Source organism: Centropristis striata, chromosome 15 (assembly GCF_030273125.1).
Source record: "Centropristis striata isolate RG_2023a ecotype Rhode Island chromosome 15, C.striata_1.0, whole genome shotgun sequence".
Lineage (NCBI taxonomy): Eukaryota > Metazoa > Chordata > Actinopteri > Perciformes > Serranidae > Centropristis > Centropristis striata.
The window spans coordinates 31,014,815-31,037,831 of NC_081531.1; the positions used below are offsets into that span (position 1 = coordinate 31,014,815).

The 23,017-nt window shown below is 36.5% G+C and overlaps 2 protein-coding genes across 2 annotated transcripts; one reads left to right on the top strand and one right to left on the bottom strand.

Moving 5' to 3' along the window:
• Positions 1-1,529: 1,529 nt before the first annotated feature.
• Positions 1,530-11,811, top strand: LOC131987240 (complement factor B-like). Its single transcript, XM_059352431.1, has 18 exons — positions 1,530-1,663; positions 2,189-2,383; positions 2,457-2,642; positions 2,724-2,900; positions 3,554-3,640; positions 3,889-3,986; positions 4,154-4,298; positions 4,405-4,536; positions 5,254-5,346; positions 5,947-6,081; positions 7,182-7,258; positions 7,541-7,679; positions 8,500-8,638; positions 9,111-9,187; positions 10,065-10,165; positions 10,260-10,389; positions 11,074-11,123; positions 11,250-11,811. Exons 1-18 carry the CDS (start codon positions 1,606-1,608, stop codon positions 11,415-11,417), a joined length of 2,187 nt encoding a protein of 728 aa, XP_059208414.1. The 5' UTR covers positions 1,530-1,605; the 3' UTR covers positions 11,418-11,811.
• Positions 11,812-12,006: 195 nt separating this feature from the next.
• Positions 12,007-21,097, bottom strand: chek1 (checkpoint kinase 1). The gene is given in 15 exon segments (XM_059352436.1): positions 12,007-13,942; positions 14,675-14,776; positions 14,936-15,067; positions 15,755-15,926; positions 16,009-16,087; positions 16,415-16,498; positions 16,585-16,689; positions 17,387-17,575; positions 18,188-18,257; positions 18,335-18,399; positions 18,734-18,842; positions 19,262-19,339; positions 19,341-19,377; positions 20,611-20,676; positions 20,953-21,097. Coding segments are annotated over 14 exon segments (1,383 nt in total). The 5' UTR covers position 20,676; positions 20,953-21,097; the 3' UTR covers positions 12,007-13,846.
• Positions 21,098-23,017: the final 1,920 nt, after the last annotated feature.

Sequence of the window (23,017 nt, forward strand, 5' to 3'; positions counted from 1 at the left end):
CACAAAATTAAAACACTGCTTACACAAATGCATCAATAATTATATTCAAATAATATATTAAGAATATATAAAACAATCTGATTGGATCAAATACTTTTAATACTTGATGCTGATACTTTTGTACTTTTACTTCAGTAAGTTTTGAATGCAGGACTTTTACTTGTAGTGGAGTAATTTCACAGTGTGGTATTAGTACTTTTACTTATCTGAATACCATCCCTGCTTCTGCCGGTAAACCAATCTGTTATGACCGGGAGTTCAATTGATAATTAAATCAATGTGTAAATCACCAAAGATAAGCAGTGCATGAAATCCAGTAAAAAAGAAAGAAAAAATGTATGCCTATGTGAGGTCAGGACAAGCTGGCTTCACTTGCCTTGTACGCTGCAGAGAGTTCAATCAATAATTTAATCAGTGTGTCAATTTGCAAAGCTCAAAAGTGCCTGCAAGTTTTGGGAAATGATAGAGCAAATATTTGCGTTTTTGTCTGATTTCACAATTACTTTGTTGTTTAGTTCAACATGTGGTTATCTGTGTAAAGTAGGGTGTATATTATAGAATATCCAATATCAAAAAAGGAAAAGCAATGGCCTACTTTAGGTCAGGACACATAAATCGAGTGATTTGGACTGTCAAATATAAATGTAATACAAAAAATACAGGTGACCTGAACTGTAGTGATTTTTTAAATTTTTATTCTTAAGTATAATAATTAAGTATTAGGAGTATAGGAACCATTTGTTAAATGAGTTATTGACATTTAAAAAGAACACCAGTTATTTTACATGTTTTACTCAGTTGCTTTGGTACATTTCTCCAATCAGAACTGTAATTCCCAAAACTACTCGTTCAACTGTCATGTGCACATCACAAAAGCCATTTGTCATTAATTTTTAGCAAATTGCAAAATGCTTTGCTACATTTATTCACAATTTTCTGCACATAATCAGTTGCTTATGTAATGTTGATTAAAATAGTCTAATTTCATATGTTATTACATGCTTTTGTTACTTGTTTATTTTATTTTTTATTTTTTGTGTATCCTCCCTTTGCTATACTTTGCTGTTAAACATACAGAAAAATTGCAGCTTTGTGCATTTTCAAAACCTTCATCATACTTTACATTAAAAAAATACTCATCTAATCATACAAACACTTTGGGTAACATGTTTGTTCAATATGACTTGTTATCCAGGTGGTACTGACATTCTTTGACATAAATATTTACTTTTGAGAACCATGGGTTTTGAGTAAGTTACAGGCTTTTGCAGGTAATCCACTAAGTAGTGTGTTGCTGTTTGAGAATTGTTTTAACGCTTCATTGACATCATGCATTTCCTTCCCTTACTATTACAACTAAATGCCTCACCCCAACCCTTAGTGTAACCTTAAACTTAAAACCAAGTCTTAACCCTCAAACAGGCCTTGAGGATCACATGCACACAGTATTGATCACCTTTTATTTGACATGAAGTTAATAGGTACCAGGCTGGTCTTTTGGTAATCCACGCCCTCTTTCTAAACCTGTCTGTTCATTTTGAAATAAAAACAGGTCTCTTGGAAAATCCACTCATTTTCATATTGTTCCCCAGTTTAAGGATCAACATGGGGTCACTTGTCCTCTGGAGTTGGATTGCTGCACTTTCATGTCTCCTCTGTATGGGTGAGCTACTTTTGCTTTAGATAAATACCGATATATTGAGATATATTTAGACAGATAGATAGATAGATAGATAGATAGATAGATAGATAGATAGATAGATAGATAGATAGATAGATAGACAGACAGACAGACAGACAGAGATAGATAGATAGATAGATAGATAGATAGATAGATAGATAGATAGATAGATAGATAGATAGATAGATAGATAGATAGATAGACAGACAGACAGGCAGGCAGACAGAGATAGATAGATAGATAGATAGATAGATAGATAGATAGACAGACAGACAGACAGACAGACAGACAGACAGACAGATAGATAGATAGATAGATAGATAGATAGATAGATAGATAGATAGATAGATAGATAGATAGATAGATAGATAGATAGATAGATAGATAGATAGATATTTCATGTCCACTTTTAATGTTGGTTTTCTAAAACAATATGAGATGAGATCTGAGAATCTTAGAAATACGTACTACACCTCCACATCCCAAAAGAGTGTTTTCATTTTTTAGGTGAAGTTCGGTGTGATTGTACAGGGGAGGGAATACAAATTATAGGAGGTACCTACACACTGACAAACGAGACGAGAGAAGACAGCAAGTTGGCCTACCACTGTCCTGAGGGCTACTATCCATATCCCACTTTGACCCGCCTGTGTCAGGCTAGTCGCTGGAAACCAGCATCTAAAATACTTTCAAGTTGCAAAGGTAATAATATGTTTTCTCACTTTGCCTCAGGCTGCCTGCTCTACATGTTAACTCAGATCTTTTTGTTCTGCAGTTGTTGAATGCCCAGACCCCAATGTGCTGGAGCATGGAAGTGTCTTGCCTCCTCAGCTAAAGTACTTTGTGAACAATGAGACCACATTCGAGTGCTATTCTGGATACAGATTGAGAGGTTCAGACAGACGTGTGTGCTTACCAAATGGAAAGTGGAGCGGCTCCACTCCCATCTGTAGCCATGACTGTAAGTCCTGATCCACTCAGGTTTGGGGTATATCCTCATCGACGACTGTTTTATCACTTATCTTTGTTTTTATAACCACAGCGTGGTCCAGTTGCCCTGATCCTGGTATTCCACCTGGCGCCTCAAGGACAGGGAACATATTTAATATTGGTGGAACAGTAAAATACAGCTGCAGCAACAACATGATTTTGGTGGGATCGAAGGAGAGAGTGTGTCAGGAGAATGGCCAGTGGACTGGATTGGAGCCAGCATGCTACTGTAAGACAGATACCACTAGTGCAAATACTGTTGTTTTTCTATTATACTTGTATTATATGTTTTTATCAAAGTTATACCATGTAGAGGTCTGCTGGGAGCCAATATACACAAATGCGAAAGGGAAGCTGCAATATTATGCATTCTGTAGAGGTGGTAATAAATACATTGGTGCACATGTTAGAACAGCATAAATGTATTACTCCTGTTTCTACTACTCTGTCTGTATGCATGTTTAATTACCAATATCTTATTCTCATTCTGGGTTATGGGTAAGCTCTATTTAGACACATTGTTCCTCTCAGGTTTCACACTAAATTGGTCTTATGAGGTCTTGTTTGATCGTCCAGTTTAAACAAAAGTTTCGCCTCTAACTGGGAAGATAGCATCCATAATGGTTATGGCTCCAGCAATACCATCTAATATGCTGTCCATGATGTGCTAGAATATTTCTGGGGAGTATTTCAGGCTAGATGGTAACTCTGTTGAATGTTTTGAGTATGCTTCATCTGGTGCAATCTGACAGAATCCAGACATTTTAAACACTTGCTCTATGATCATTGCCACAAACACTGCACAGCGATTTCTGTGTCACATGACAGTATACAATCACAATTGTTACAAACTGCTGTTCATGTGGCCTTTGCTTCTTGCAGACAAACATACGTATGACACTTCATTGGAGGCTACAGAGGCATTTGGCAGCATGATTAAAAACACTCTCACCCTTTCAGAGCCCACTGGTAGGTTCCTGGATTTATTTCAGTTACATTATTAGCATTATTTATAGCAATGCTGTGCAAATGAGTGGAGTAAATAATTCATCCACTTTTAGCTACCATACTAACTTAGTTCTATATATCAATTTAACAAGAACAAGAGGGGAGCAGACAAATAAGGATTTCAAAATGTGTATGTGTATGTAAAGCACTTTGAATTACCTTGTGTTGAATTGTGCTATACAAATAAACTTGCCTTGCCTTGCCAAAAGGGAAACTTAACATCTACATCGCAGTGGATATTTCTCAGAGCATCGACAGGGAGTATGTCAGAAATGCAACTAATGCTATCTCGCAACTTATTCAAAAGGTAAGAAACAAACCACTTTCCTCCTGATAAAAAATGAGCAACAGGTTTTATCAAAAATATTACATCAGTAAAAGTTGTACAGAGCTCATTAATTGGAGAGGGTGATTACCTCACAAAAACCTCACTTACATCGAGCTGCCGGCATGTGACACTTTATGTCTCCACAGATTTCTGGATTTTCCGTGACTCCAAACTATGAAATCATCTTTTTCTCCTCTGAAGTATTTGAAGTTGTCAACATTCTTGATTTTGTCAATGGAGATGGAATGTTAAGCACCATCCTGAGTAAATTGGAAAAATTTCAAAGAAACAGTAAGTCAAACAGATTATAGACAACCATGCATACTGTCAAAATAATTTAATAATACATTTTCATCTATATTTTACTGTGTGTGTCCGTTTGTGTTTTGACTCAAAGACGACATGACTCGAGGAACAAATCTGAACCTCGCCTTTAGCACATTCTTGGAGCGAATGGCAGTTATAAAGCTACGAGCTGGAGAAGAGGCTTTTAAGGAACATCGTCACGTCTTTATCCTTTTCACAGATGGTAATTTTTAATGGATTTATTTCAGCAATGAAGCTGCCAATAGTAAAAAAAAAAACACACACAAAAAAAACAGTCATTGTACTTGGCAGATCCTACAAAATGTGACAAGTGACAAGCAATTTAAAAAATAAATAGAGAGCATGAAATGACATATTTTGTAGGCCAACATGGAGGTTAGCATCTCAATGGGGTCTATTGAGAATATGCCGATGGGATTATGCATTGGATTTTGGATAATTTCAGAAAAAATGGCGGCAGAGGAAAACATCAGATTTTTTTGGAGCAACGAGGAAACTTTTATGATCCTCAAATCAGTACATGAAACAAACTAAGTGCCATTCATTTTATTCCCACCCTTCCTTTAAACTGACAATATCTTGTTGTGCCCTCTATAATGGCAACTCACTGGAGATAGCAACGCAGTACAGTAAAGCATGGAAATGCACATAAATTGCACATTCTTTTGCAGATTTTCCTTAAAAAATTCTGTTAAAACTGCCAGGACATAATTTCTTTCACTGTAGGCAAATTATGGATTTAAATATTCACCCTGTACCTTAAATATTATAATTAGATTATTTGATTATTAGATGTTTTAATTATGTGCATCAGTAATAAAGGTAATATTTTAATATTAATAAATAATAATAATGCATGCTATATTCAGAATAAAGCAAATGTACATCCTTTTAAAGAAACTTGTCTCCTTCTTTGCAGGTGGTTATAATATGGGTGGATCTCCTGCACTCACAGTGGAAAAAATAAAGAACCTGGTACACTCTAATGTGAGTAGAGGAGAAGATTATTTGGGTGAGTTTTTTAAATACAGTTTTTTGTTATTCACTCACACGCACACATTTTAGCATTTCATTGTTTTACAGTAACACCTAGCTGGCAGTTTGAACAGAAGGGTACTTTAAAAAAAAAAAAACAGCAAAGATTATATTTAAGCATTCAAACCCTTTATTTTAGCTTATTTAAAAATATAATTTAAGTATATTTGGAAGATACAAATACACTGATTGAAACAATGAGACTTACCAACAATAACAACTATTTTTGATCGACAATGACATTTCTCATTTTTGTGCACAATTACTTTTTTTTTTTGAAAGTGCAGTACAGTTTTTATTGCACAATTAAAGTTTTTATTGCACAATTAAACTATAATAAAATGTACACATGCTGGGTTCCTTTTGTGTACAATGAGATATTGTTTGAACAAAAAATAGGTAAAAATTGTTCCGTCCTTCATCGTTATAAATTGATGATTTAAATATTAATTTGACACAGGGGCCACAGCAGGGGCCAAGGGTTTCTTCACAGGGGCAGTGGCCCCTGTAGGCCCCTGTGTAGAACCGCCATAGTGCATGAGTCTTATTTTTAAAGCTACATTTCATTCCGTTACAGACATTTTTATTTTTGCTGTTGGAGCTGAGATCTTTGATGACGACCTGCAGCCGCTCACAGTGGGGGGCGGTGGACGGCATTACTTCAGAATGAAGTACATCGGAGATTTATCAGACACATTTGAAGAAGCAATTGGTAAGTAGTCTTTGTAAATGCTGAATAAATCTGGTTTGTATCTACCTTGGCATCCCTTCCCACCCTCTAGTTCCACACAAAGGAGACACATGATCATATCTGGAGGTCAGAACATGGTTCTCTTGTTTCCTAAAGTGCTCAGGAGCAGGCAGAAGCATTTCTCATGGTCCATGACTCTGTAGTTTGATACCACTCATGTGGCAGAGATGCACAGATTTGAAATTCATCCCATTAGATCTAATTATTCACATACATACAGTATATGCAGGGGCAAGACAAGTATGTGAACCCTTTGAAATGACCTGGTTTTCTGCATTAATTTGTTTGGAGATCTTTTTGTTTGATGGCCCAAGCCTACAGAGAAAAGATAAGAGAAAGTCATTTTAAGGTGGACGGGCTGAAGTTGTTGATGGGTCAAACAAACACAGATCTTTGACCCAGGTAACTGGTGGTTGTGTCCTTAAGAAACCAAAAGTCAACATTGAAATTTTAAATTCATCTAGAAGTAGTTTTGTTCTTTCAGCCCATTCACTTATCTTTTTCTGAATCCTTGACCTTGAACTTTGGTTCCTAAACCTATCAAAGTAGTTACTTTTCCCAACAGTGATCATCGGATTGTGTGTATAACAATCTTTAATATAATTGCCATATTTTGTATGATCGTATCATACAAAACATGCATTTGTTTTAAGATATAATACAACCATACTTTTTCAAAAAACTGTATACGTCAGACAATAAATTTACCTTTTACATATATTATTATTATATTGTAAACCTTTTCCCAAAAGATGAAAAACTAAATGATTCCATTAGTTGATATATTGCATGACAGGGAAAACCCCTAAATACCCCTTGATTTTTAACTTGTTCTCAAATCCAGAACTTCCTTGTTCATCATTGAATCACAATGGATTAATTGGGCTTTAAATACTTTGGGGAGCCGTTTATCTTTGGGGAAAATAAAGAGCGATCCTCTCAATCATCTGGCTGTACGAAATCAAGACTTTGTGGCAGGCAATTTAAAACTTTTAGTAGTGCATACATACAGCACCACAAATGAATATCGCTAATGAACTGAATTTGTTCTTTATATACAGATGCTGCGGACGTTCAGCCCCTATGTGGTCTTCACAAGGGTCAATCGTATCCATGGTTGGCAAACGTCTTAATCCGGGTGAATGTTTGAGTTTATCATTTAACTTCATAATTAATCAGTGAAATATGTTTGCAACATTTGCACATGGATTCAGGATTGAGAATCACCCAAAAAAAACTTCCCTGCTTGTACTAGACCAAAATCAGAGGAATGTACTTTTTTAACTAAGGGAAATAGCTGTTATTCAGAAACATGTGGCTGTCACAGTGGAGTCAAAGATGAAGGATTTCTCCTACTATAACGAGCTTTCCTCATTATTTACAGTTTTGTCACATTTTACTTCTCTGTGTTAAACTCAAGAACAAAATATCAGGAAGTCTGAGGAGATGCCTTGGCTCTCTGGTGAGCCCTTGGTTTGTCTTGACTGCCGCTCACTGCTTCACATTTGAAAATCAAGCCCAGGACATCACAGTTGAGATTGATGACGGCAATAACAGAGGTAAAGACAACTGTTTAAAAAATGTTTACTCATGCCACTTCTCTTTACTTATCTAAACATAACGACACGTAAGTGTTAGTGCATTACAATGTAAGTATCCAGTTTACCTTTTTGCTTTAGTAATTCATATTCCACTAGTAAGTCTCAAGATCAAAACCCTTGACTACATTTTCTTCTATTTACTGCTGATGATTAGCCTGGCTAACACCATTCAAATCTCAAATGAGATTTGGTCTGGAAACCAACCGTTCATTTCTCCGTAGAGGAGGTGTGGTTTACGATCCTCCGGAGCCGTTTATTGGGCGCTTAGAATGTCTATCAAAAGCGTCTGTAGGTAGCTCTTAGCCAATCGTATCAGTTATACCAGATGACGTAGTAGAGCAACAGAAATGGATGTTTGTTGTGTGTGTGTCTGTGAGAAAGTGTTGCTTGCTGCGTCACTAGCGGCGCTAATAGTCCCGCTACCGGTGATCTCGCTACGAGCCGGGGGACAGCGGAGCCGCCGAAAACCTTTCGCCTTTCAACTTTCGCTCTAAACTATTTAAAACATCATCTACAGCTAAAGAGAGTTTCGCGTCTGCAGCAGCCATGTTGGATCCGTAAGAAAACTACAAGCTTCCAAGTGCCGAGTAGTACGCGTCATCGTCTTGCCGTCCCTCCCCGCTCTGTGATTGGATCCCTAAAACAGGGCTAAGAAACTGTCTTGGTTTCCAGACCGCCTGGAGGTTCGAAATTAAATTCGAGCGTGCAAGGCAGTATGGGTATACCCAGGCTAGCTGATGATGATAATAATACAAGCATTTCACTTTCTCTTTTGCAGTTAAGCAGGTTAAAACAATGATGCAGCACCCACTGTTCAATGTTAATGCTAAAAAGAGCAAGGGTGTGATGGAGTTCTACGACTATGATGTGGCTCTCCTCCAACTGCAAGAAGAGGTTCAAATCTCTGACAATGCTAGGTGAGAATTTGTGTCCCACAAACACTAGTTGCATTTCCATCAACACATTTCCATGTGCATTTTAAAGATTTGCAAGAGAAACACTTGATGGAAACATTTAACTCACATGACTGATCAGCTGTTTCCGCTCTGACATGAAATAACAAATATAAGTTGTCCAAAGGAATTTAATACCTGAAGACATTCAGATTTTCTCTCATGGGTGGCCAAAGTTGTCCGATTAGCAACCTCCTTTTTGTTGTTTTTCTCCAACAATCTCTTCTTCTTCTACTGTTTACTGACGGATTAGCCTGCAATACATTACACTGCCATCTTCTGATGAAAGTATGTTTATGCACTTTTGTTTATTCACTCAACCAGTTGATGGAACATTCCTAATTCACATTTTCTTTAATGCAACATTTAAAAATGTTGTCATTCATACTTTCAATATAATACTTAAAACTCATATGCTCCATGTTGTATTGTTCAGACCTATTTGCATACCATGCATCCAGGGGACCAGTGATGCTCTAGGACTGTTTGGTAAATCCACCTGCGAGCAACAAGGTGAGGTAACTCTACCAACATGCTGTAACACACTCTTCATCAATACTTAACATTTCTTAGCTGTTGTTACTACACTTTAAGGCTGTTGAAGTTAATGCGATAACTTTAACAGAAACCAGTTTTAATTGCGATATTTGTTTTGATAGAGTAATGCAGGTTGTGTTATAATAATAATAATCAGATCCCTTTCTTAAGTAAAAGTAACAATACCACATCTTGAAATGACTCCACTACAAGTTAAAGTCCTGCATTAAAAAAATACTTCAGTAAAAGTACAAAAGCATCAGCTTAAAAATGAACTTAAAGTATCAAAAGTAAAAGTACTTATCATTCAGAATGACCCCATTCAGATTGTTTTATATATTCAAATATACAGTATTATTACATCATTATTACTGATGCATTTATGTAAGCAGTGTTTTAATTTGTAAAGGTAGGGCTCATTTTCACTTCTTAATATTCTGTTTTGAGGTTTAAAAAAAAAAAAATCTTGACCTGAAAAGTAACTTTAGCTAAATGTAGTGGAGTAAAAAGAACAATATTTTTGCAGAGTAGAAGTATTAAGTTATATAAAGTGGAATAACTTAAGTAGAGTACCTGAATAAATTAACTTGGTGAGATTCTATACCTCCGTCCAACTTGTCACTTGGCTGAAGCTGCATCTGTATTTTGTGGTGCTGAATAACTGGATTAACATAATCATAAATTATTTAAAACATTTAAAATAATGAACTCGATATCTTTTACAGATGCTTCATATAGAGGAATATGACAAATGCATTAATGTGTGTGTGTGTGTGTGTGTGTGTGTGTGTGTGTGTGTGTGTGTAATTAACTACTAATAAATGTTCATTTCCGACATTTTCTCTCACTACAGAGAAGGTTCTGCTCACTAATACTAATGAAAAACTCAGTTTCCTGACCAAGAGAGGAACTAGGGTAGTTGAAAAAACTGCCTACGCTAAGCTGGGAGATAACGTGAGTTTAAAATACTGGGCTGCATGGTGCACTTCTCACTCCAAATCTAAAAGTCAATTTCAGCAATGTGTCTTCTTCCAACTAACTAATGCAGAGAGCTGAGTGCATCCAACATGCATTAGAGGCACCAGGCATAAGTTCAACCAACGCGACTGATGTTGTGACCGACAACTTCCTATGCACTGGTGGTCTGACTCCTGCCCGAAGTGATGTATCATGTAAAGGTATGTTCCCTCCATTAAATGTATAAAAGTTATTGCCCTACTTTGAGAGGAGCTGCTAGTTAAACCACAAACAACCTCAAGTTCAGCAGAGGCAGTTTCACCAATACACAGTAACTTCCAATTGCACACAGAAAGGTAACAATATCTTTGTTTGATTTAGGGTAAGTAAAGGCAAGACACCCCAGAATATCCCCTTAAAATGTGCAAATACACAAAAATGTCCTTTTGAGCCTTCAATTAGAGTCCAGGTTTATTTTGTTTTTTCTACGAGTGATAAAAAAGTGAGTGTATTATGGAGGAAGATTTCACTTTACATGCATGTTATATAGCAGACCTTAAACTGCACAAAAATGTAGTCACCGTGATGTCAGCCTTAGAGTGTTTGTACTGCACAGGACATTATTAAGCGACCACAAACAACCTTCAGGTTAGCTAAGGAAACATCACAAACACACAGTCACCTGAATGGCACACAGACACATCAGAAAGGCAGCAGTACCATCGTTTGATTTAGGCTAAGTAAAGGAAATGTGCAAATGCACAGACTCTCTTTTTCTTTCTCTTTAATCTCAAAAATATTTAGCCTTTTGAGCCTCAGTTATCGAGTTAGACATGAAGGTTCATCAGTACATTGTTTTGGATGTAACCGTGTGTGTTTGCGTGTGTGTGTTCTTGTTGGGACAGGTGACGGCGGAGGTCCTGTGTTCAAGAACTATCAAGATCGCGCAGTACAGGTAAACAGCACTATTTTCTGTGTAGCCAACATCATGGCAAATCATATTAAAAGGCAAATAAGAGATTACTTTAAATAATATAATTTGACTATGTAAGCGCTCATTCTATTCCATTTTCTTTTGCAGGTTGCATCGGTCAGCTGGGGAAACAAGGAATTGTGCTCAAAGGGTTCCTCTGAGTCAGATGAAACCTCCAGAGATTTCCATATTAATCTTTTCAGAGTTGTCCCCTTTCTCAAAGCAGTCCTTGGAAATGACACCCAGACTGACTATACACCACTAAAGTTTTTGTAGAGCTAAATGCTTTTACATACTGTCATTTGTTTTACCATTTCAATTATATAATTGTGTATACTGTATAATTAAAAGAAAGCACATGTTCACAAAAATGAAAGGAATTGCAATTTTAAAAAAAGCAGCCAGATCTTATTCCGCCCTATGCACCCAAGGAATACCTTGATGGTTTTTGCATTGTTTGGCTGTGATTTCTGATTGTATGTCACATTATTGGAATGTCTACTATCAAATATCGCACCAAAATCAAAGAATCACACTATCACAGATTGTCAAAGGGTTGGGGACAGTAACATACACACACATATATATAGTTGAGTGTTATTATTTTCAGAAACCAATGACTGTCACTCCCCTACATTTGAAACACAATATTGTGCTTTTGACTCAATTAAAAGTTATTGTCCATTGTCTGGCCTTATTTGATAGTGATAGAGATACACAGTGAAAGGGGGAGACAGGAGAAGACAAGTAAAATGTGTCATTCTGAATAACGAATTGTGGAGCAGAAAAGATGTCCTCAAATTATATTCTAACAAAAATATTTTCGTTTGGTTTAGATCTTAAGAAAAACTCACACCATGATTTTAAAAAAGGAAAGAAAAAGGGTATAATGATACAAAAACAGTCATTAACTCCAACATCTTGAGTCAACTCAAATTGCAATATCAGTCAAAATAATCACAATTAGATTTTTTTTTTGAGCCGACCGATATGCGATTATTGAGACTAATACCAATACTGATTCTGGAGGGGCAAAATTAAACAATAACCTATATGGTGCCTATTATTGTAATTTTTTGAGTTTTTAATAAAAATTGTCAATTCTAGAAACTAGTGCAGTGCCCGTAGGAAGTATGTATTGGTATAGTGGGAGATTGAGTAGATTTTTCCAATTTGGCCAAATGAGGTTGTGTGTGAAAATGGGATGTACAATGAGGTGTAATACTCTTGCGTAGTGTTAATATACAAAGTGTATATTGGATAATACATGGATGTACATTGAGATATAAAGAGACACAGAAAGTAATTTTAAGAAAAAGAAACGTAATCATTCAACATGGTTAGACATACATACAGACACAGATATAGGAGTGAAGAAGTTTACACGCAGCACAAACAGATGGATGTGAATAACAGAATGTGCACATTACATGCAGACCACTGCAACGTCTGCTACTCCATAAAACACTTACTTTTCATAAGGTACGCACACCAGCCAGCACACACACATTGAACATTGATATTCGCTGGAAACTAATCGAATATTATTGGACAATCGAACCTTACACACCGCACTTTAAAACTCTTAAAGATAGGTAGGCTAAATAGACTTACAGATGAGATGAGTCAGGCGTGGAAATCCAGAGAGAATTGTGTTACTGAGCAGGTGTAGGCCTATCACACAATGGGGCGGAGCTCCCTTGAAAGGCGTCCGATCGGAAAATGCCACAACACATTCTACGTAAATAATATTTTGAAAAATGAATTCAAAAATCTTCAAAAACGAGGATGCACACCTTCGTGCCATGTGCAAGCCACATAGGAAATCTAAGGTCAGTCTGACTAACGGTTAGAGAGATATGATCTAGACAGACAGACACACACCTTGCTTTTTTAGATAGATAACTGAGAAAATAAAGAATAAATAGGAAAAAAAATTGCAAAATAAAGACAATTACATTTCAGTTTGTCAATTGCTGACTTTTTAAAAAAAAGAAAAAAATGACACCAAGCAGCATATTCTGCATTATATATCGTGTAAAAAAAACATTTCATAACGACACATATCGGATACGCCTCTGATAGACTGATGGCTGAGAATATGTCAACTGATATATCTGTCAGGCTCTAAGTTATGGATTGTGTAAATGCTCTGTGGCAACAATACAATTAGACCGTTTACATACTCATTACAGTACAGACATTGACTTGTACAGGAGTATTTTTTTTTATTGTTGTTAAAGAGAAATTGTTTTGTTTAAGGGCTTTAAAAGCACCTGCTGTATCCTTAAGTAACTGAAATGTGATTTCATGTGAATATTTCATATTCAGCACTCACTCACTCACTGCAGTGTTTATCACAGAACAAGTCTACAATGTTAGTATTTTAATAATTTATTGAAGACTTTGGACTGTATCATGTAAAACATAATCAGAACAAATATATACACAGACTTTCCTCGTGTATCTACCTTTGAAAAACTCTTTCTAACACTAAACATAATAACAAACTTCTTGAAGAGAGGATTTAACCATGTTTTTTATCCAACACTGGTTCTCACAAGGATAGAAGTAACAGAAAACAACACAAACACACACACGAAGAGAACAGCAGAATACATTTAAAATATAAGTAGAACAGCTAAGTATACACAGATTCTCCTTCCGATGTTTATAGGAGCATGCATTTGTTTTTTATGCGCTGCTTAACTGATGGGGGGTAAAATCTTCTGCGTGGTGATGATGTCTCCGAGCTTCTGTTTAATCTTCACAAACAGACGCTTAAACTCAAGACCGTCACCCTGAAAGCACAGAGACACACATCAAAATCTCCTTCAAGAAAACTTGCGCAGAGTCAATAAGCTGAATGTACTCTTAAACCTTCTGGTCCTGGTTATTTAGTTATTTTACTTTAGGCATTTTCAGACCAAACAGATACGCAGGAACTGCGTAAGTGGCCGGTTGTATTTTGTGCTGTCTGCTTACACTGCTAGAGGTTTTTATAATTTTTTATTCCGGCTGTCTGTGCTGCACTGGCTGTGTTCGGTCAATAAATGTACATTAGCATCACTCAGTTTCTCCTGTGTTGTATCTACTCTGAAATAGGAGGGAAAAAAGTCCCTGAGGGCACTTTCACAATTCAAGTCTGTTTCATGTCTGTGTTCAGATTGAGCCATGACTCTGAGCAGGTGGGATATTTTAATTGCAGAAATCAGCGTTCATTAAACTCAATATTATGGTCTATAGGATTTAAAGTACCTTTACTACCTTCTTGAGCTGATTGTTACAATCACAGCATCCCTAAATATCCCTCAAAGATGCAACATGTACTTCACTAAGACTTGCAACTTGTTTTATAAGGAAAAATGCATATTACATGATGAGGGGGAGGGCAAATACTGGATATAAGCTTAAAGAAAACAAACTGGGTGGGATGCACCAGTATGTGCAGTTGATGCTTTTTCTTCCAAACAGGATTTTTCCTAAAAAAAAAAAAATTAAAAAAAGACTTATTTTGAAATGCTAAAACTTACCTTAGACAGTCGGAAGTCCAGCAGCACTCTCTGATTCATCTCCAGCAAGTGGACCTTGAAGATGAGTTTGTTATTGCGCTTGTCCAGTGTGCTCACCGTCACCTAAAAAGGAAGAGAGGTTCATTAAAGTCAAGAATATTATGGTCTAGAGCAGCTGGACGAGGCTTGTGTGTTAATCCTGGTCCGTTTATGATTTCTTTATTCATCAAAGAGCGTATTTCTGTAAAGTTTTGAGTCATTTATTCTTGAGCACAGATGTACCTGTTTAGTGCAGGTGAGTTTGAAGCCAAGTGACAGGCCATCACAGGCGTCTTTCAAGGCAGATAAGGAGCTGTCTGCATTCACGGTGGTGAAGAAACGTGTCATTCTCCGCACTAATCTCTGCCACGGCGACTACACACAGAAAGTCAGGAGTTAGCAGAAACCATCAGATCAGCATTTAAAGATAAAGTTTCATAAAACATACAGTGCTTAACAAATTTATTAGACCACCTGTCATGAAAATGAGAAAACAAATATTTTAGAAATCTTTCAAAAGCCTGTTTAAAACTAAAATGTTATTGTAAATTATCTGGCAAATAAACTGAATTCACCTTCTTATAGCCAGATGTGAGCTGGCTCACTGGGTTTCTCTGAGAAGTCATAAATTAATTTATATATTATTTATAATAACTCATTTTTCTGTTCAGGAATGCAAGTAAGTAACTACAATTTGACATCTTAATCAATAAATAATAATGTGCTTTACGAGTTGTACAGTTTTTTGGGGGGGAACAGTAAATTTGAAAATTCATGTATTTCATGTATTCATTCAATAATTATATTTTAGCATTAAAAATATCGTTTCAGTTAAAGAGCTTCTACATACTGATGTATTAACCATTACAAAAACAAATGATGATTTTGTTAATTACTAATGCTGTTAATTTAGGACAGCTGTGGCAAAAAACGGTGGTCTAATAAATGTGTTAAGCACTGTATATTTGACAAAAAGACAAAATCGTGGATGCTCTGTTGCTGCAAAATCAAACAACTTGAGATGAATATAGAAATTGATGTGGGACTGAGTATGTGAATTACCTGACTGGCTCCCGGTGTGCCCAGCAGCTGACTACCCAGCAGCATGTGCTCCGGCTTGGTCGGCTGAGAGAAGCTGACTTGGCCGTCGCTTTGGCCGATTATCAACATAGCTTCCCAGCAGCCACCTGCCGCAAAATCGGGCTGAGAGCTGGAAAACTGCATCCTGTCATCGCTGCGGAGGGAGGAACATGGTGTTAGGACTACAGACGCAAAAAGAAATATTCATTTAAATAAGAAAGACGCAAAGGTCTGACCTGTTGGTCCGGGATTTGAGTCCCACGTCTGATCGAAAATGCTTGTTTCCTCCCGAGCCCAGAGGTGGTTGCTTCACACCTGCAGAGATAATAAGATAAGATAAGATAAGATAAGATAAGATAAGATAAGATAAGATAAGATAAGATAAGATAAGATAAGATAAGATAAGATAGAACTTCATTAATCCTTGAAGAAATTCTTGTTCCAGGTTGCTCCAAAATTACAATTAAATATAGTAAAATAGGGACACAATCAAGTGAATAAGACAACAGAGTTAAAAAATATGAATAACTTAAATAAAATACAAAGAATAATAATCGCAAATAAGAAGTAATATTGCAGTATTGCACAAGGAGAAACAAACATCTGTTTTCCTTCCTACTGAACAGAGAGTTGGAGACTTGCCTTGAATGAACCAGCGGTCTTTCTGAATATCTGCGATAGTGATGCGTGCATCTGGACTGGCCAGCAGTAACTTGGATAACAAACCTGAAAAAACAAGTTACACGTGAACTGAATGAATATCCGAGACAATTTAGGAAATGTCATATTTAAACTCTTAATTTTGGACTTACTGAGAGGCATTGGTTGTATTTTCTTCCAAGGAGGTAGGTATGTTTTCTTTTGAAGCCAGTCTGAATACTCCTGGCAGCTCTCAGTGGGCTGGTCCCACGGCAACTCTGACAAAACATGCAACACGACGACAGTGACAAAATGTTTCTATGTAGCTGCTGCATACAAGCGATGCTGCTGCAATAACCTCCAAGCACAAAGAGAAGAAATGCTGCTAAACAGACAGTTGCATATTAACATGAGGTACAATTTCTCAGTGCATGTAGAAAGCTCAGATCACAAATTCATTCTCAGAAATGCTCAGCGTCAGGTGAAGGATAACCATTGATTTTTTAAAAGATAATTCAAAAGTGTTGAAGTGCAAGTACTGTATATAGTGTGCAAATCTATATTGTGTAAAAAACGTTTCATGTCGGACAGCATGTACACCCATAGGCCTTTTTATATTGGCCAATAATATCTGTCAACAGATATATCTGTTGAACTCTAAATGGGACCATAATTAACAAAATTAACATTGTGCTGTATTGAAGAAGGCTTAAAACTAGCGTTTGAGACCATAAACCCATTCCGAAAATGTTTAGCGAGGTGATAAACCAAGTGACAAGTAGGAACATTTCTCATAGACTTCTATGCAATCTCACTTTGTTTCTTTTTGCAGCTAATGGTGTCACCCCCTGTTGGTTATTAGAAAGAATGCAGGTTTAAAAAAAACTTTGGCATGGCTTCACTTCTCAGACCCGCGCTGCACTCATTTATCTCATATTGACAGTTGATGGTGTGAACGCATTTTTATGATCTTACCTCCAGCCAGCATGGCAGTGAGGACAATCCCACAAGCCCAGATATCTGCAGGCTGAGCTTTGTACTCAGTTTGGCTGAGGAGCTCCGGAGCCACGTAAGGAAGAGTCCCACAGAGTCGATTTAGAAGACGCTCTCGGCCTTTGAAGCGAAACATCGTGGCCAGGCCAAAATCTGTCAGCTTCAGGTTGTCTAATAGAGACAACAGCAGATAATGGTCATTATCAGTGGTGGAAAAAGTATTCAGATCCTTTACTTAAGTAAAAGTACTAATACCACCCTGGTAAATTACTCCACTACAAGTAAAAGTTCTGCATCCAAATCTTACTGAAGTAAAAGTATGAAAAGTAAAAGTACTCGGGTTATGCAGAATGGACCCACTATGATTGTTTTATATATTCTAAATATATTATTACATTATTTGTATTGGTGTTTTAATGTATGAAGTGTTTTAATTTTGTAAAGATTGGGCTCATTTAATTACTTAATATACTGTTAATAGATTTAATCAAAAAAACGTCTAATCACTTTACATTGATCATATATATTATGTTAAATCTCGACCTGAAAAGTAACTCAAGCTGGCAGCTAAATCCTAGAGTAAAAAGTACAATATTTGCCTAAAAATGTAGTGGAGTAGAAGTAAAAAGTTACATAAAATGGAAATACTCAAGTAAAGTACAAGTACCTCAAAATTGTACTTAAGTACAGTACTTGAGTAAATGTACTTAGTTACATTCCACCACTGGTCATTATAAATACTAACCAAAGGTGTCCCTACTCCACCACCTTGACACTCCTCACCTTTGTCATCCAGCAAAATGTTCTCTGGCTTTATGTCTCTGTGGGTGAAGCCATTACTGTGGAGGTATACCTGTAGAAGTGCATGTGACAATTTAGTAACAGCAGAAACGGCAAAGAAAGGTCACCTCAACACACTGTTCCACTCACCACAGCTGATATTAGCTGCTGGAAAAATCTATGAGCATCTTTCTCCGCCATCCCCACATCAGGCTCTAAAATCAGAGAGAACATTTTAGCAACCTGAACATATGACCACCATTCTAGACATTAATGTATCAGACTTATATCGGCCTTTCATTGAAAATCAGCTGCAAATACTCAATAACCCAATTCACATTGGGCCTAAATATGCAAATATGTAAATATATTACACATCCAAGGGTGCATTTGAGTCCTGAGCACTCAAACCACATCCAGAGGTGGTCCGAGCTGCATTCTTTTAGGAGTGTGTACACAAATGCGTGCTGGGCCACATTAAAGACCGACATTAAAACTGATCACACCCTCCAGGAGAGCAGCTCTTTGTTTGCCACCTGTCCGTCTCACCGATTCGGTCGAACAGCTCTCCTCCAGTGCAGTACTCCAGGAAGAGGTACATCGTGGCTCCTTCTTTCCGGTGGCCAAAAAAACGAACGATGTTGGGGTGGTTGAGCATCTGAACAGGACATGCACAGCACATGAAAATTTCTGGTTAAATTAACAGTTTAAAAGGTTATAGCTAAAGCTCCAATTCAATCCACTCCAATATTTATAAACAACAGCTGACTAAAGTGCTGTCAAATCAAAAACTTAACACTTAATAATTTACCAGCGAAACACCAGCAAATGGCAGCTAATCTAAATCCTGAACGCCTGTGTATCTCTCTCTTTAACTATATTTGGACAATTATTTTGTATATGGTGTATATGGTTTTTCTTGGCGCAATATCGTCCATAGAGGAATTTCACTGTCGCCCAGCCCTGACGAAGTACCCTCTTAAAATCACTAAAAGACGGGAGGGTGTGTTACTTGGCCTCAGATCAGACCATCAGCTGAAAAGCTACCTCTATTTTTCTTTCAGGTGAATGACCTACCTTATGGACGCAGACCTCCTTCTTAACATTTTCAGCGCACTCTTTAGCCTGAGAGGTATCGATCACTTTTACCGCTACCCGCCTCCTCTGTCTGTCTGTTCACCAGCAGCCGGACCCTACAATCATGAAGACAAAAAGAAAAGACGGTTTTCGAGCACAAAAGAGGTGTCTGGTGAGGGTTTTTGAGATGTTAAACATGGAAAAGTCATCCAAATATTTCCTAGATAGCAGACTTTTGCATTGAAGGTATGCTTGTGAAAGAAAGTAGATATCAATGATCTATGACAAAAAAAAGATAGTAGGGTCAGCAGTCAGCAGCAGATTTACTTTACTCTTATAGTAAAAACACAAGTTAAGGGCCAGATTTGTTGCAGAGCATCACATGAGCAAGGATACACTGAAACTGAACTGAATTACTGTTGCAATAAATATAGTTTTCTAACTGAATTGTGTGTAAAAAGTCTGTACAACATGTGTCGAACATGACATTGACGTGCACTTTTGCAGCATTAGGGGTGTAAGGACACATCGTTCTGTATTAACTGATTCTATATTATCAATGCAAAGTGAAAATGTCAATACATATCATCATCTGTAAGATATGCCTTTATTTTGAAATTCCACCTTCATATTCTTGTCATTAAAAAGAAAAGACTGATTTTAACTATCTGAGGGAGCTCAGTAAAATTGTCATATAATATTTTATTTCCTATTATGTTTTGCATTGAATCAAATCAACATTGTGTCACTGGTGGAAGAAGTATTTAGTTCCCTTACTAAAGTAAAAGCACTAATATGACACTGCAGAATTACTCCACTACAAGTAAAAGTCCTGCATTCAAAACTTACTTCAGTAAAAGTACAAAAGTATCATTCAGCATCAAAATGTACTTAAAGTATTAAAAGCAAAAGTACTCATTATGTAGAACGACCCCACTCAGATTGTTATATATATTATAAGATTATTATTGATGCTTTTACATAAGCAGCGTTTTCAATTAAAAAAATGTCTAATCACTTTAAATGTATCATGTTTTTTTTATGTTAAATCTCGACCTGAAAAGTAACTTAAGCTGTTAGCTAAATGTAGTGGACTAGAAGAAGTTACATAAAATGGAAATAATCAAGTACAAGTACCTCAAAATTGTACTTAAGTACTGTACTTGAGTAAATGTACTTAGTTATATCCCACCACTGCAGTATATTGTATGGTGGCAGACCAAATATCGGATTGTTGCCTAAAGAATCGATAAAATACCGTATCGTGATGAAACTTTTGATCATGCACTCCAATGAAAAAATGATAAAGTAATACATTCTGTTAAAGATAATGAAAAGGGGGATCTTACTCTCCATAGGCTCCCTCTCCCAGTGTCTGAACAAGGTCCCAGTCTTGTACAAAAGGCACAGCCATGCTGAAAACAGAAACACTTTTTTTGAAAGATAATACCCGTTTTTACACTTTCTTTCTACGACAAACTGTGTATTTTAGCGATCTTTTAATGAAAACATACACACTTGGAGTTCGTTCAGAGGGTTAAGTGTGTTTTATTTTACTTGAGGCTGTTACTGTAAGACTTATGCACCGAGTATTTACCATTTTATCTGTCAAAATGTAATTTACTTACTCACAAGGTGCACACCATAACTCTCAGACAAACGAAGTTAAAAAGCAAGATGTTGCCGACTACCTCACCTGCAGAGCCTTCCTCAGCCAGCAGCGTCTCCACAAATGTTTTCGCGAAGATTAGACAAACTTTTTTATGCGTTTAGGTCTGAGGAAGTAACTAAAGTGAATTTAGCACAAATTTGGCGCGTTGTTATTTTTCTTGTGATGACTTCCACCGTGGTCGTCATCTCCGCTTCTCCTTCTTCTTCGTGTCTGGTTTTGCTTTTAGTTTGCGTGTTGCATTAGCGCCCCCTGGTGCTAGATTTGGTAACTACATTCAAACATTTCGCCATACTGTTAAAAAAGTCATTTTTTGTCAAAATTGTTTTTTTTTTTGCCTAAATCATCTCCTCATGATGCCGGCCACCTATGGTAAAATCACCTACACCCTCAGTTGATCAGATCATGTGATTATATCCCTTTAAGATAATGGCCTATATGTCAAGTGTGTGACTTAAGCGGATTTATTATGCCCAAGTCGAAATAAAATGTGACTTAGGCAATTTTTTGAACATGCCTTTGTGACTTAAGCAAGATATAGTAACACTTTATTTTGAAGGTGTCAATATAAGAGTGACATGAGCGTGTCATAAACATGATATGGGATGTGTCATGAACATTAATGACACTTGGAAGTAACATTAATGCTCATGATACCTTTCATGTCATGTTTCTGACAGGCTTGTTTGACTCTTATGTAGACACGTTCAAAATAAAGTGTTACCATATCTTGCTTAAGTCACAAAGGCATGATCAAAAAATTCCCTAATTCATTTATTTCTCTTAAGTTACATAATTTACACACAGTGTTATTACTATGCCAATAGCCATCCTTTGTTACATCCTTTTTGAGTGAAATGATCAATAAATGTCATATGTTACACTTTTGGTGAAGTTTCTTGTGTTTCCTGAAAAACAATTTAAAAAATGAGTTAGGCGATTATTTTAACAGAGTGACGATTTCTTTAAAATAATGGGACATCAAAGCTTTAATGCAAAAAAACATATAAATATATACATTTAATAAAATAAAATAGATAATAATAAATACATTCATGTTATCAAATATTGAATCCAAGCTTGAAAACAGTAAATTAAAGATTTTTTCTTATCATATGAGGCGTCAAAATTTCAGCAGTGTGTAAAGGTTTTCTGGAAAATTATATGAAAAAAACTGTAGCCAGTGTGTACAGAAAATGTATCCGTGTAGCTTACTTTTTTTCTGGTATAACCAAAGAAAATTGTACACTGTATAATACTCTATACACTGTATACATTGATTTTAAACTCAGATAATAATAATAATAATAATAATGTATTTGTGTAGCAATGTGTTATGTGCCATGTAAATGGAAAAATTCACCCTTTTTACAAAGCCATGTGCAATGAACATGATTAAATATGCTCTTTATAGGTGTTTTTCACTGAAATCAGAGCACTGTATTTAATGAATAAGTACAAAGACAATCTATCTTGCAGTGATAAGAAATGATACGAGGTTATAAGATAGCCTACTAATAGGCATTGAGTGCCTAAATGTGTTAAGCTCCTAAAGACTTTAACATTGCATGGTTCAAATACTGGATGGAACAAATACTTGTGAATTTGTACAAGGCTTTAGTTGGCCAGAGGGTGGTGCTAGAGGAGAGGCAATTATGTCAAAGGGTTCTCATCTTTGTAGTGTTCCGAACTAGCTTTCTGAAACCCATTCCCATGCTGATAAGTTGTTGCAACAATGTTTTGGGTTGATACCATTTGTTACACCGTTTGTTACTGGTGCTGAAATAGGCTTTTTTAAATTTTAAGAATAGATCAAAAGTTGAAAACCCACTGCAAAATCTTACATCAATACACCAAGGCCTTTTGAACAACATTTTTAAAAAAAATCCATTCGGTGATTTGGTTTAAAATGTTTTTGGAGATTTATGTATTTTTGGGGATTTGGATGATGAGCAGTTTCTGTTGTGTAAACTGCTGAGAAGCCCCCTTATCGTCAATGTAGCAAGGAAAGCGATACAACCTCTGAATGCTCAAGGTCTCTTGTTTGTGGTTGTACTTTCACTGAAATAAAATGGCTACTATGGGGA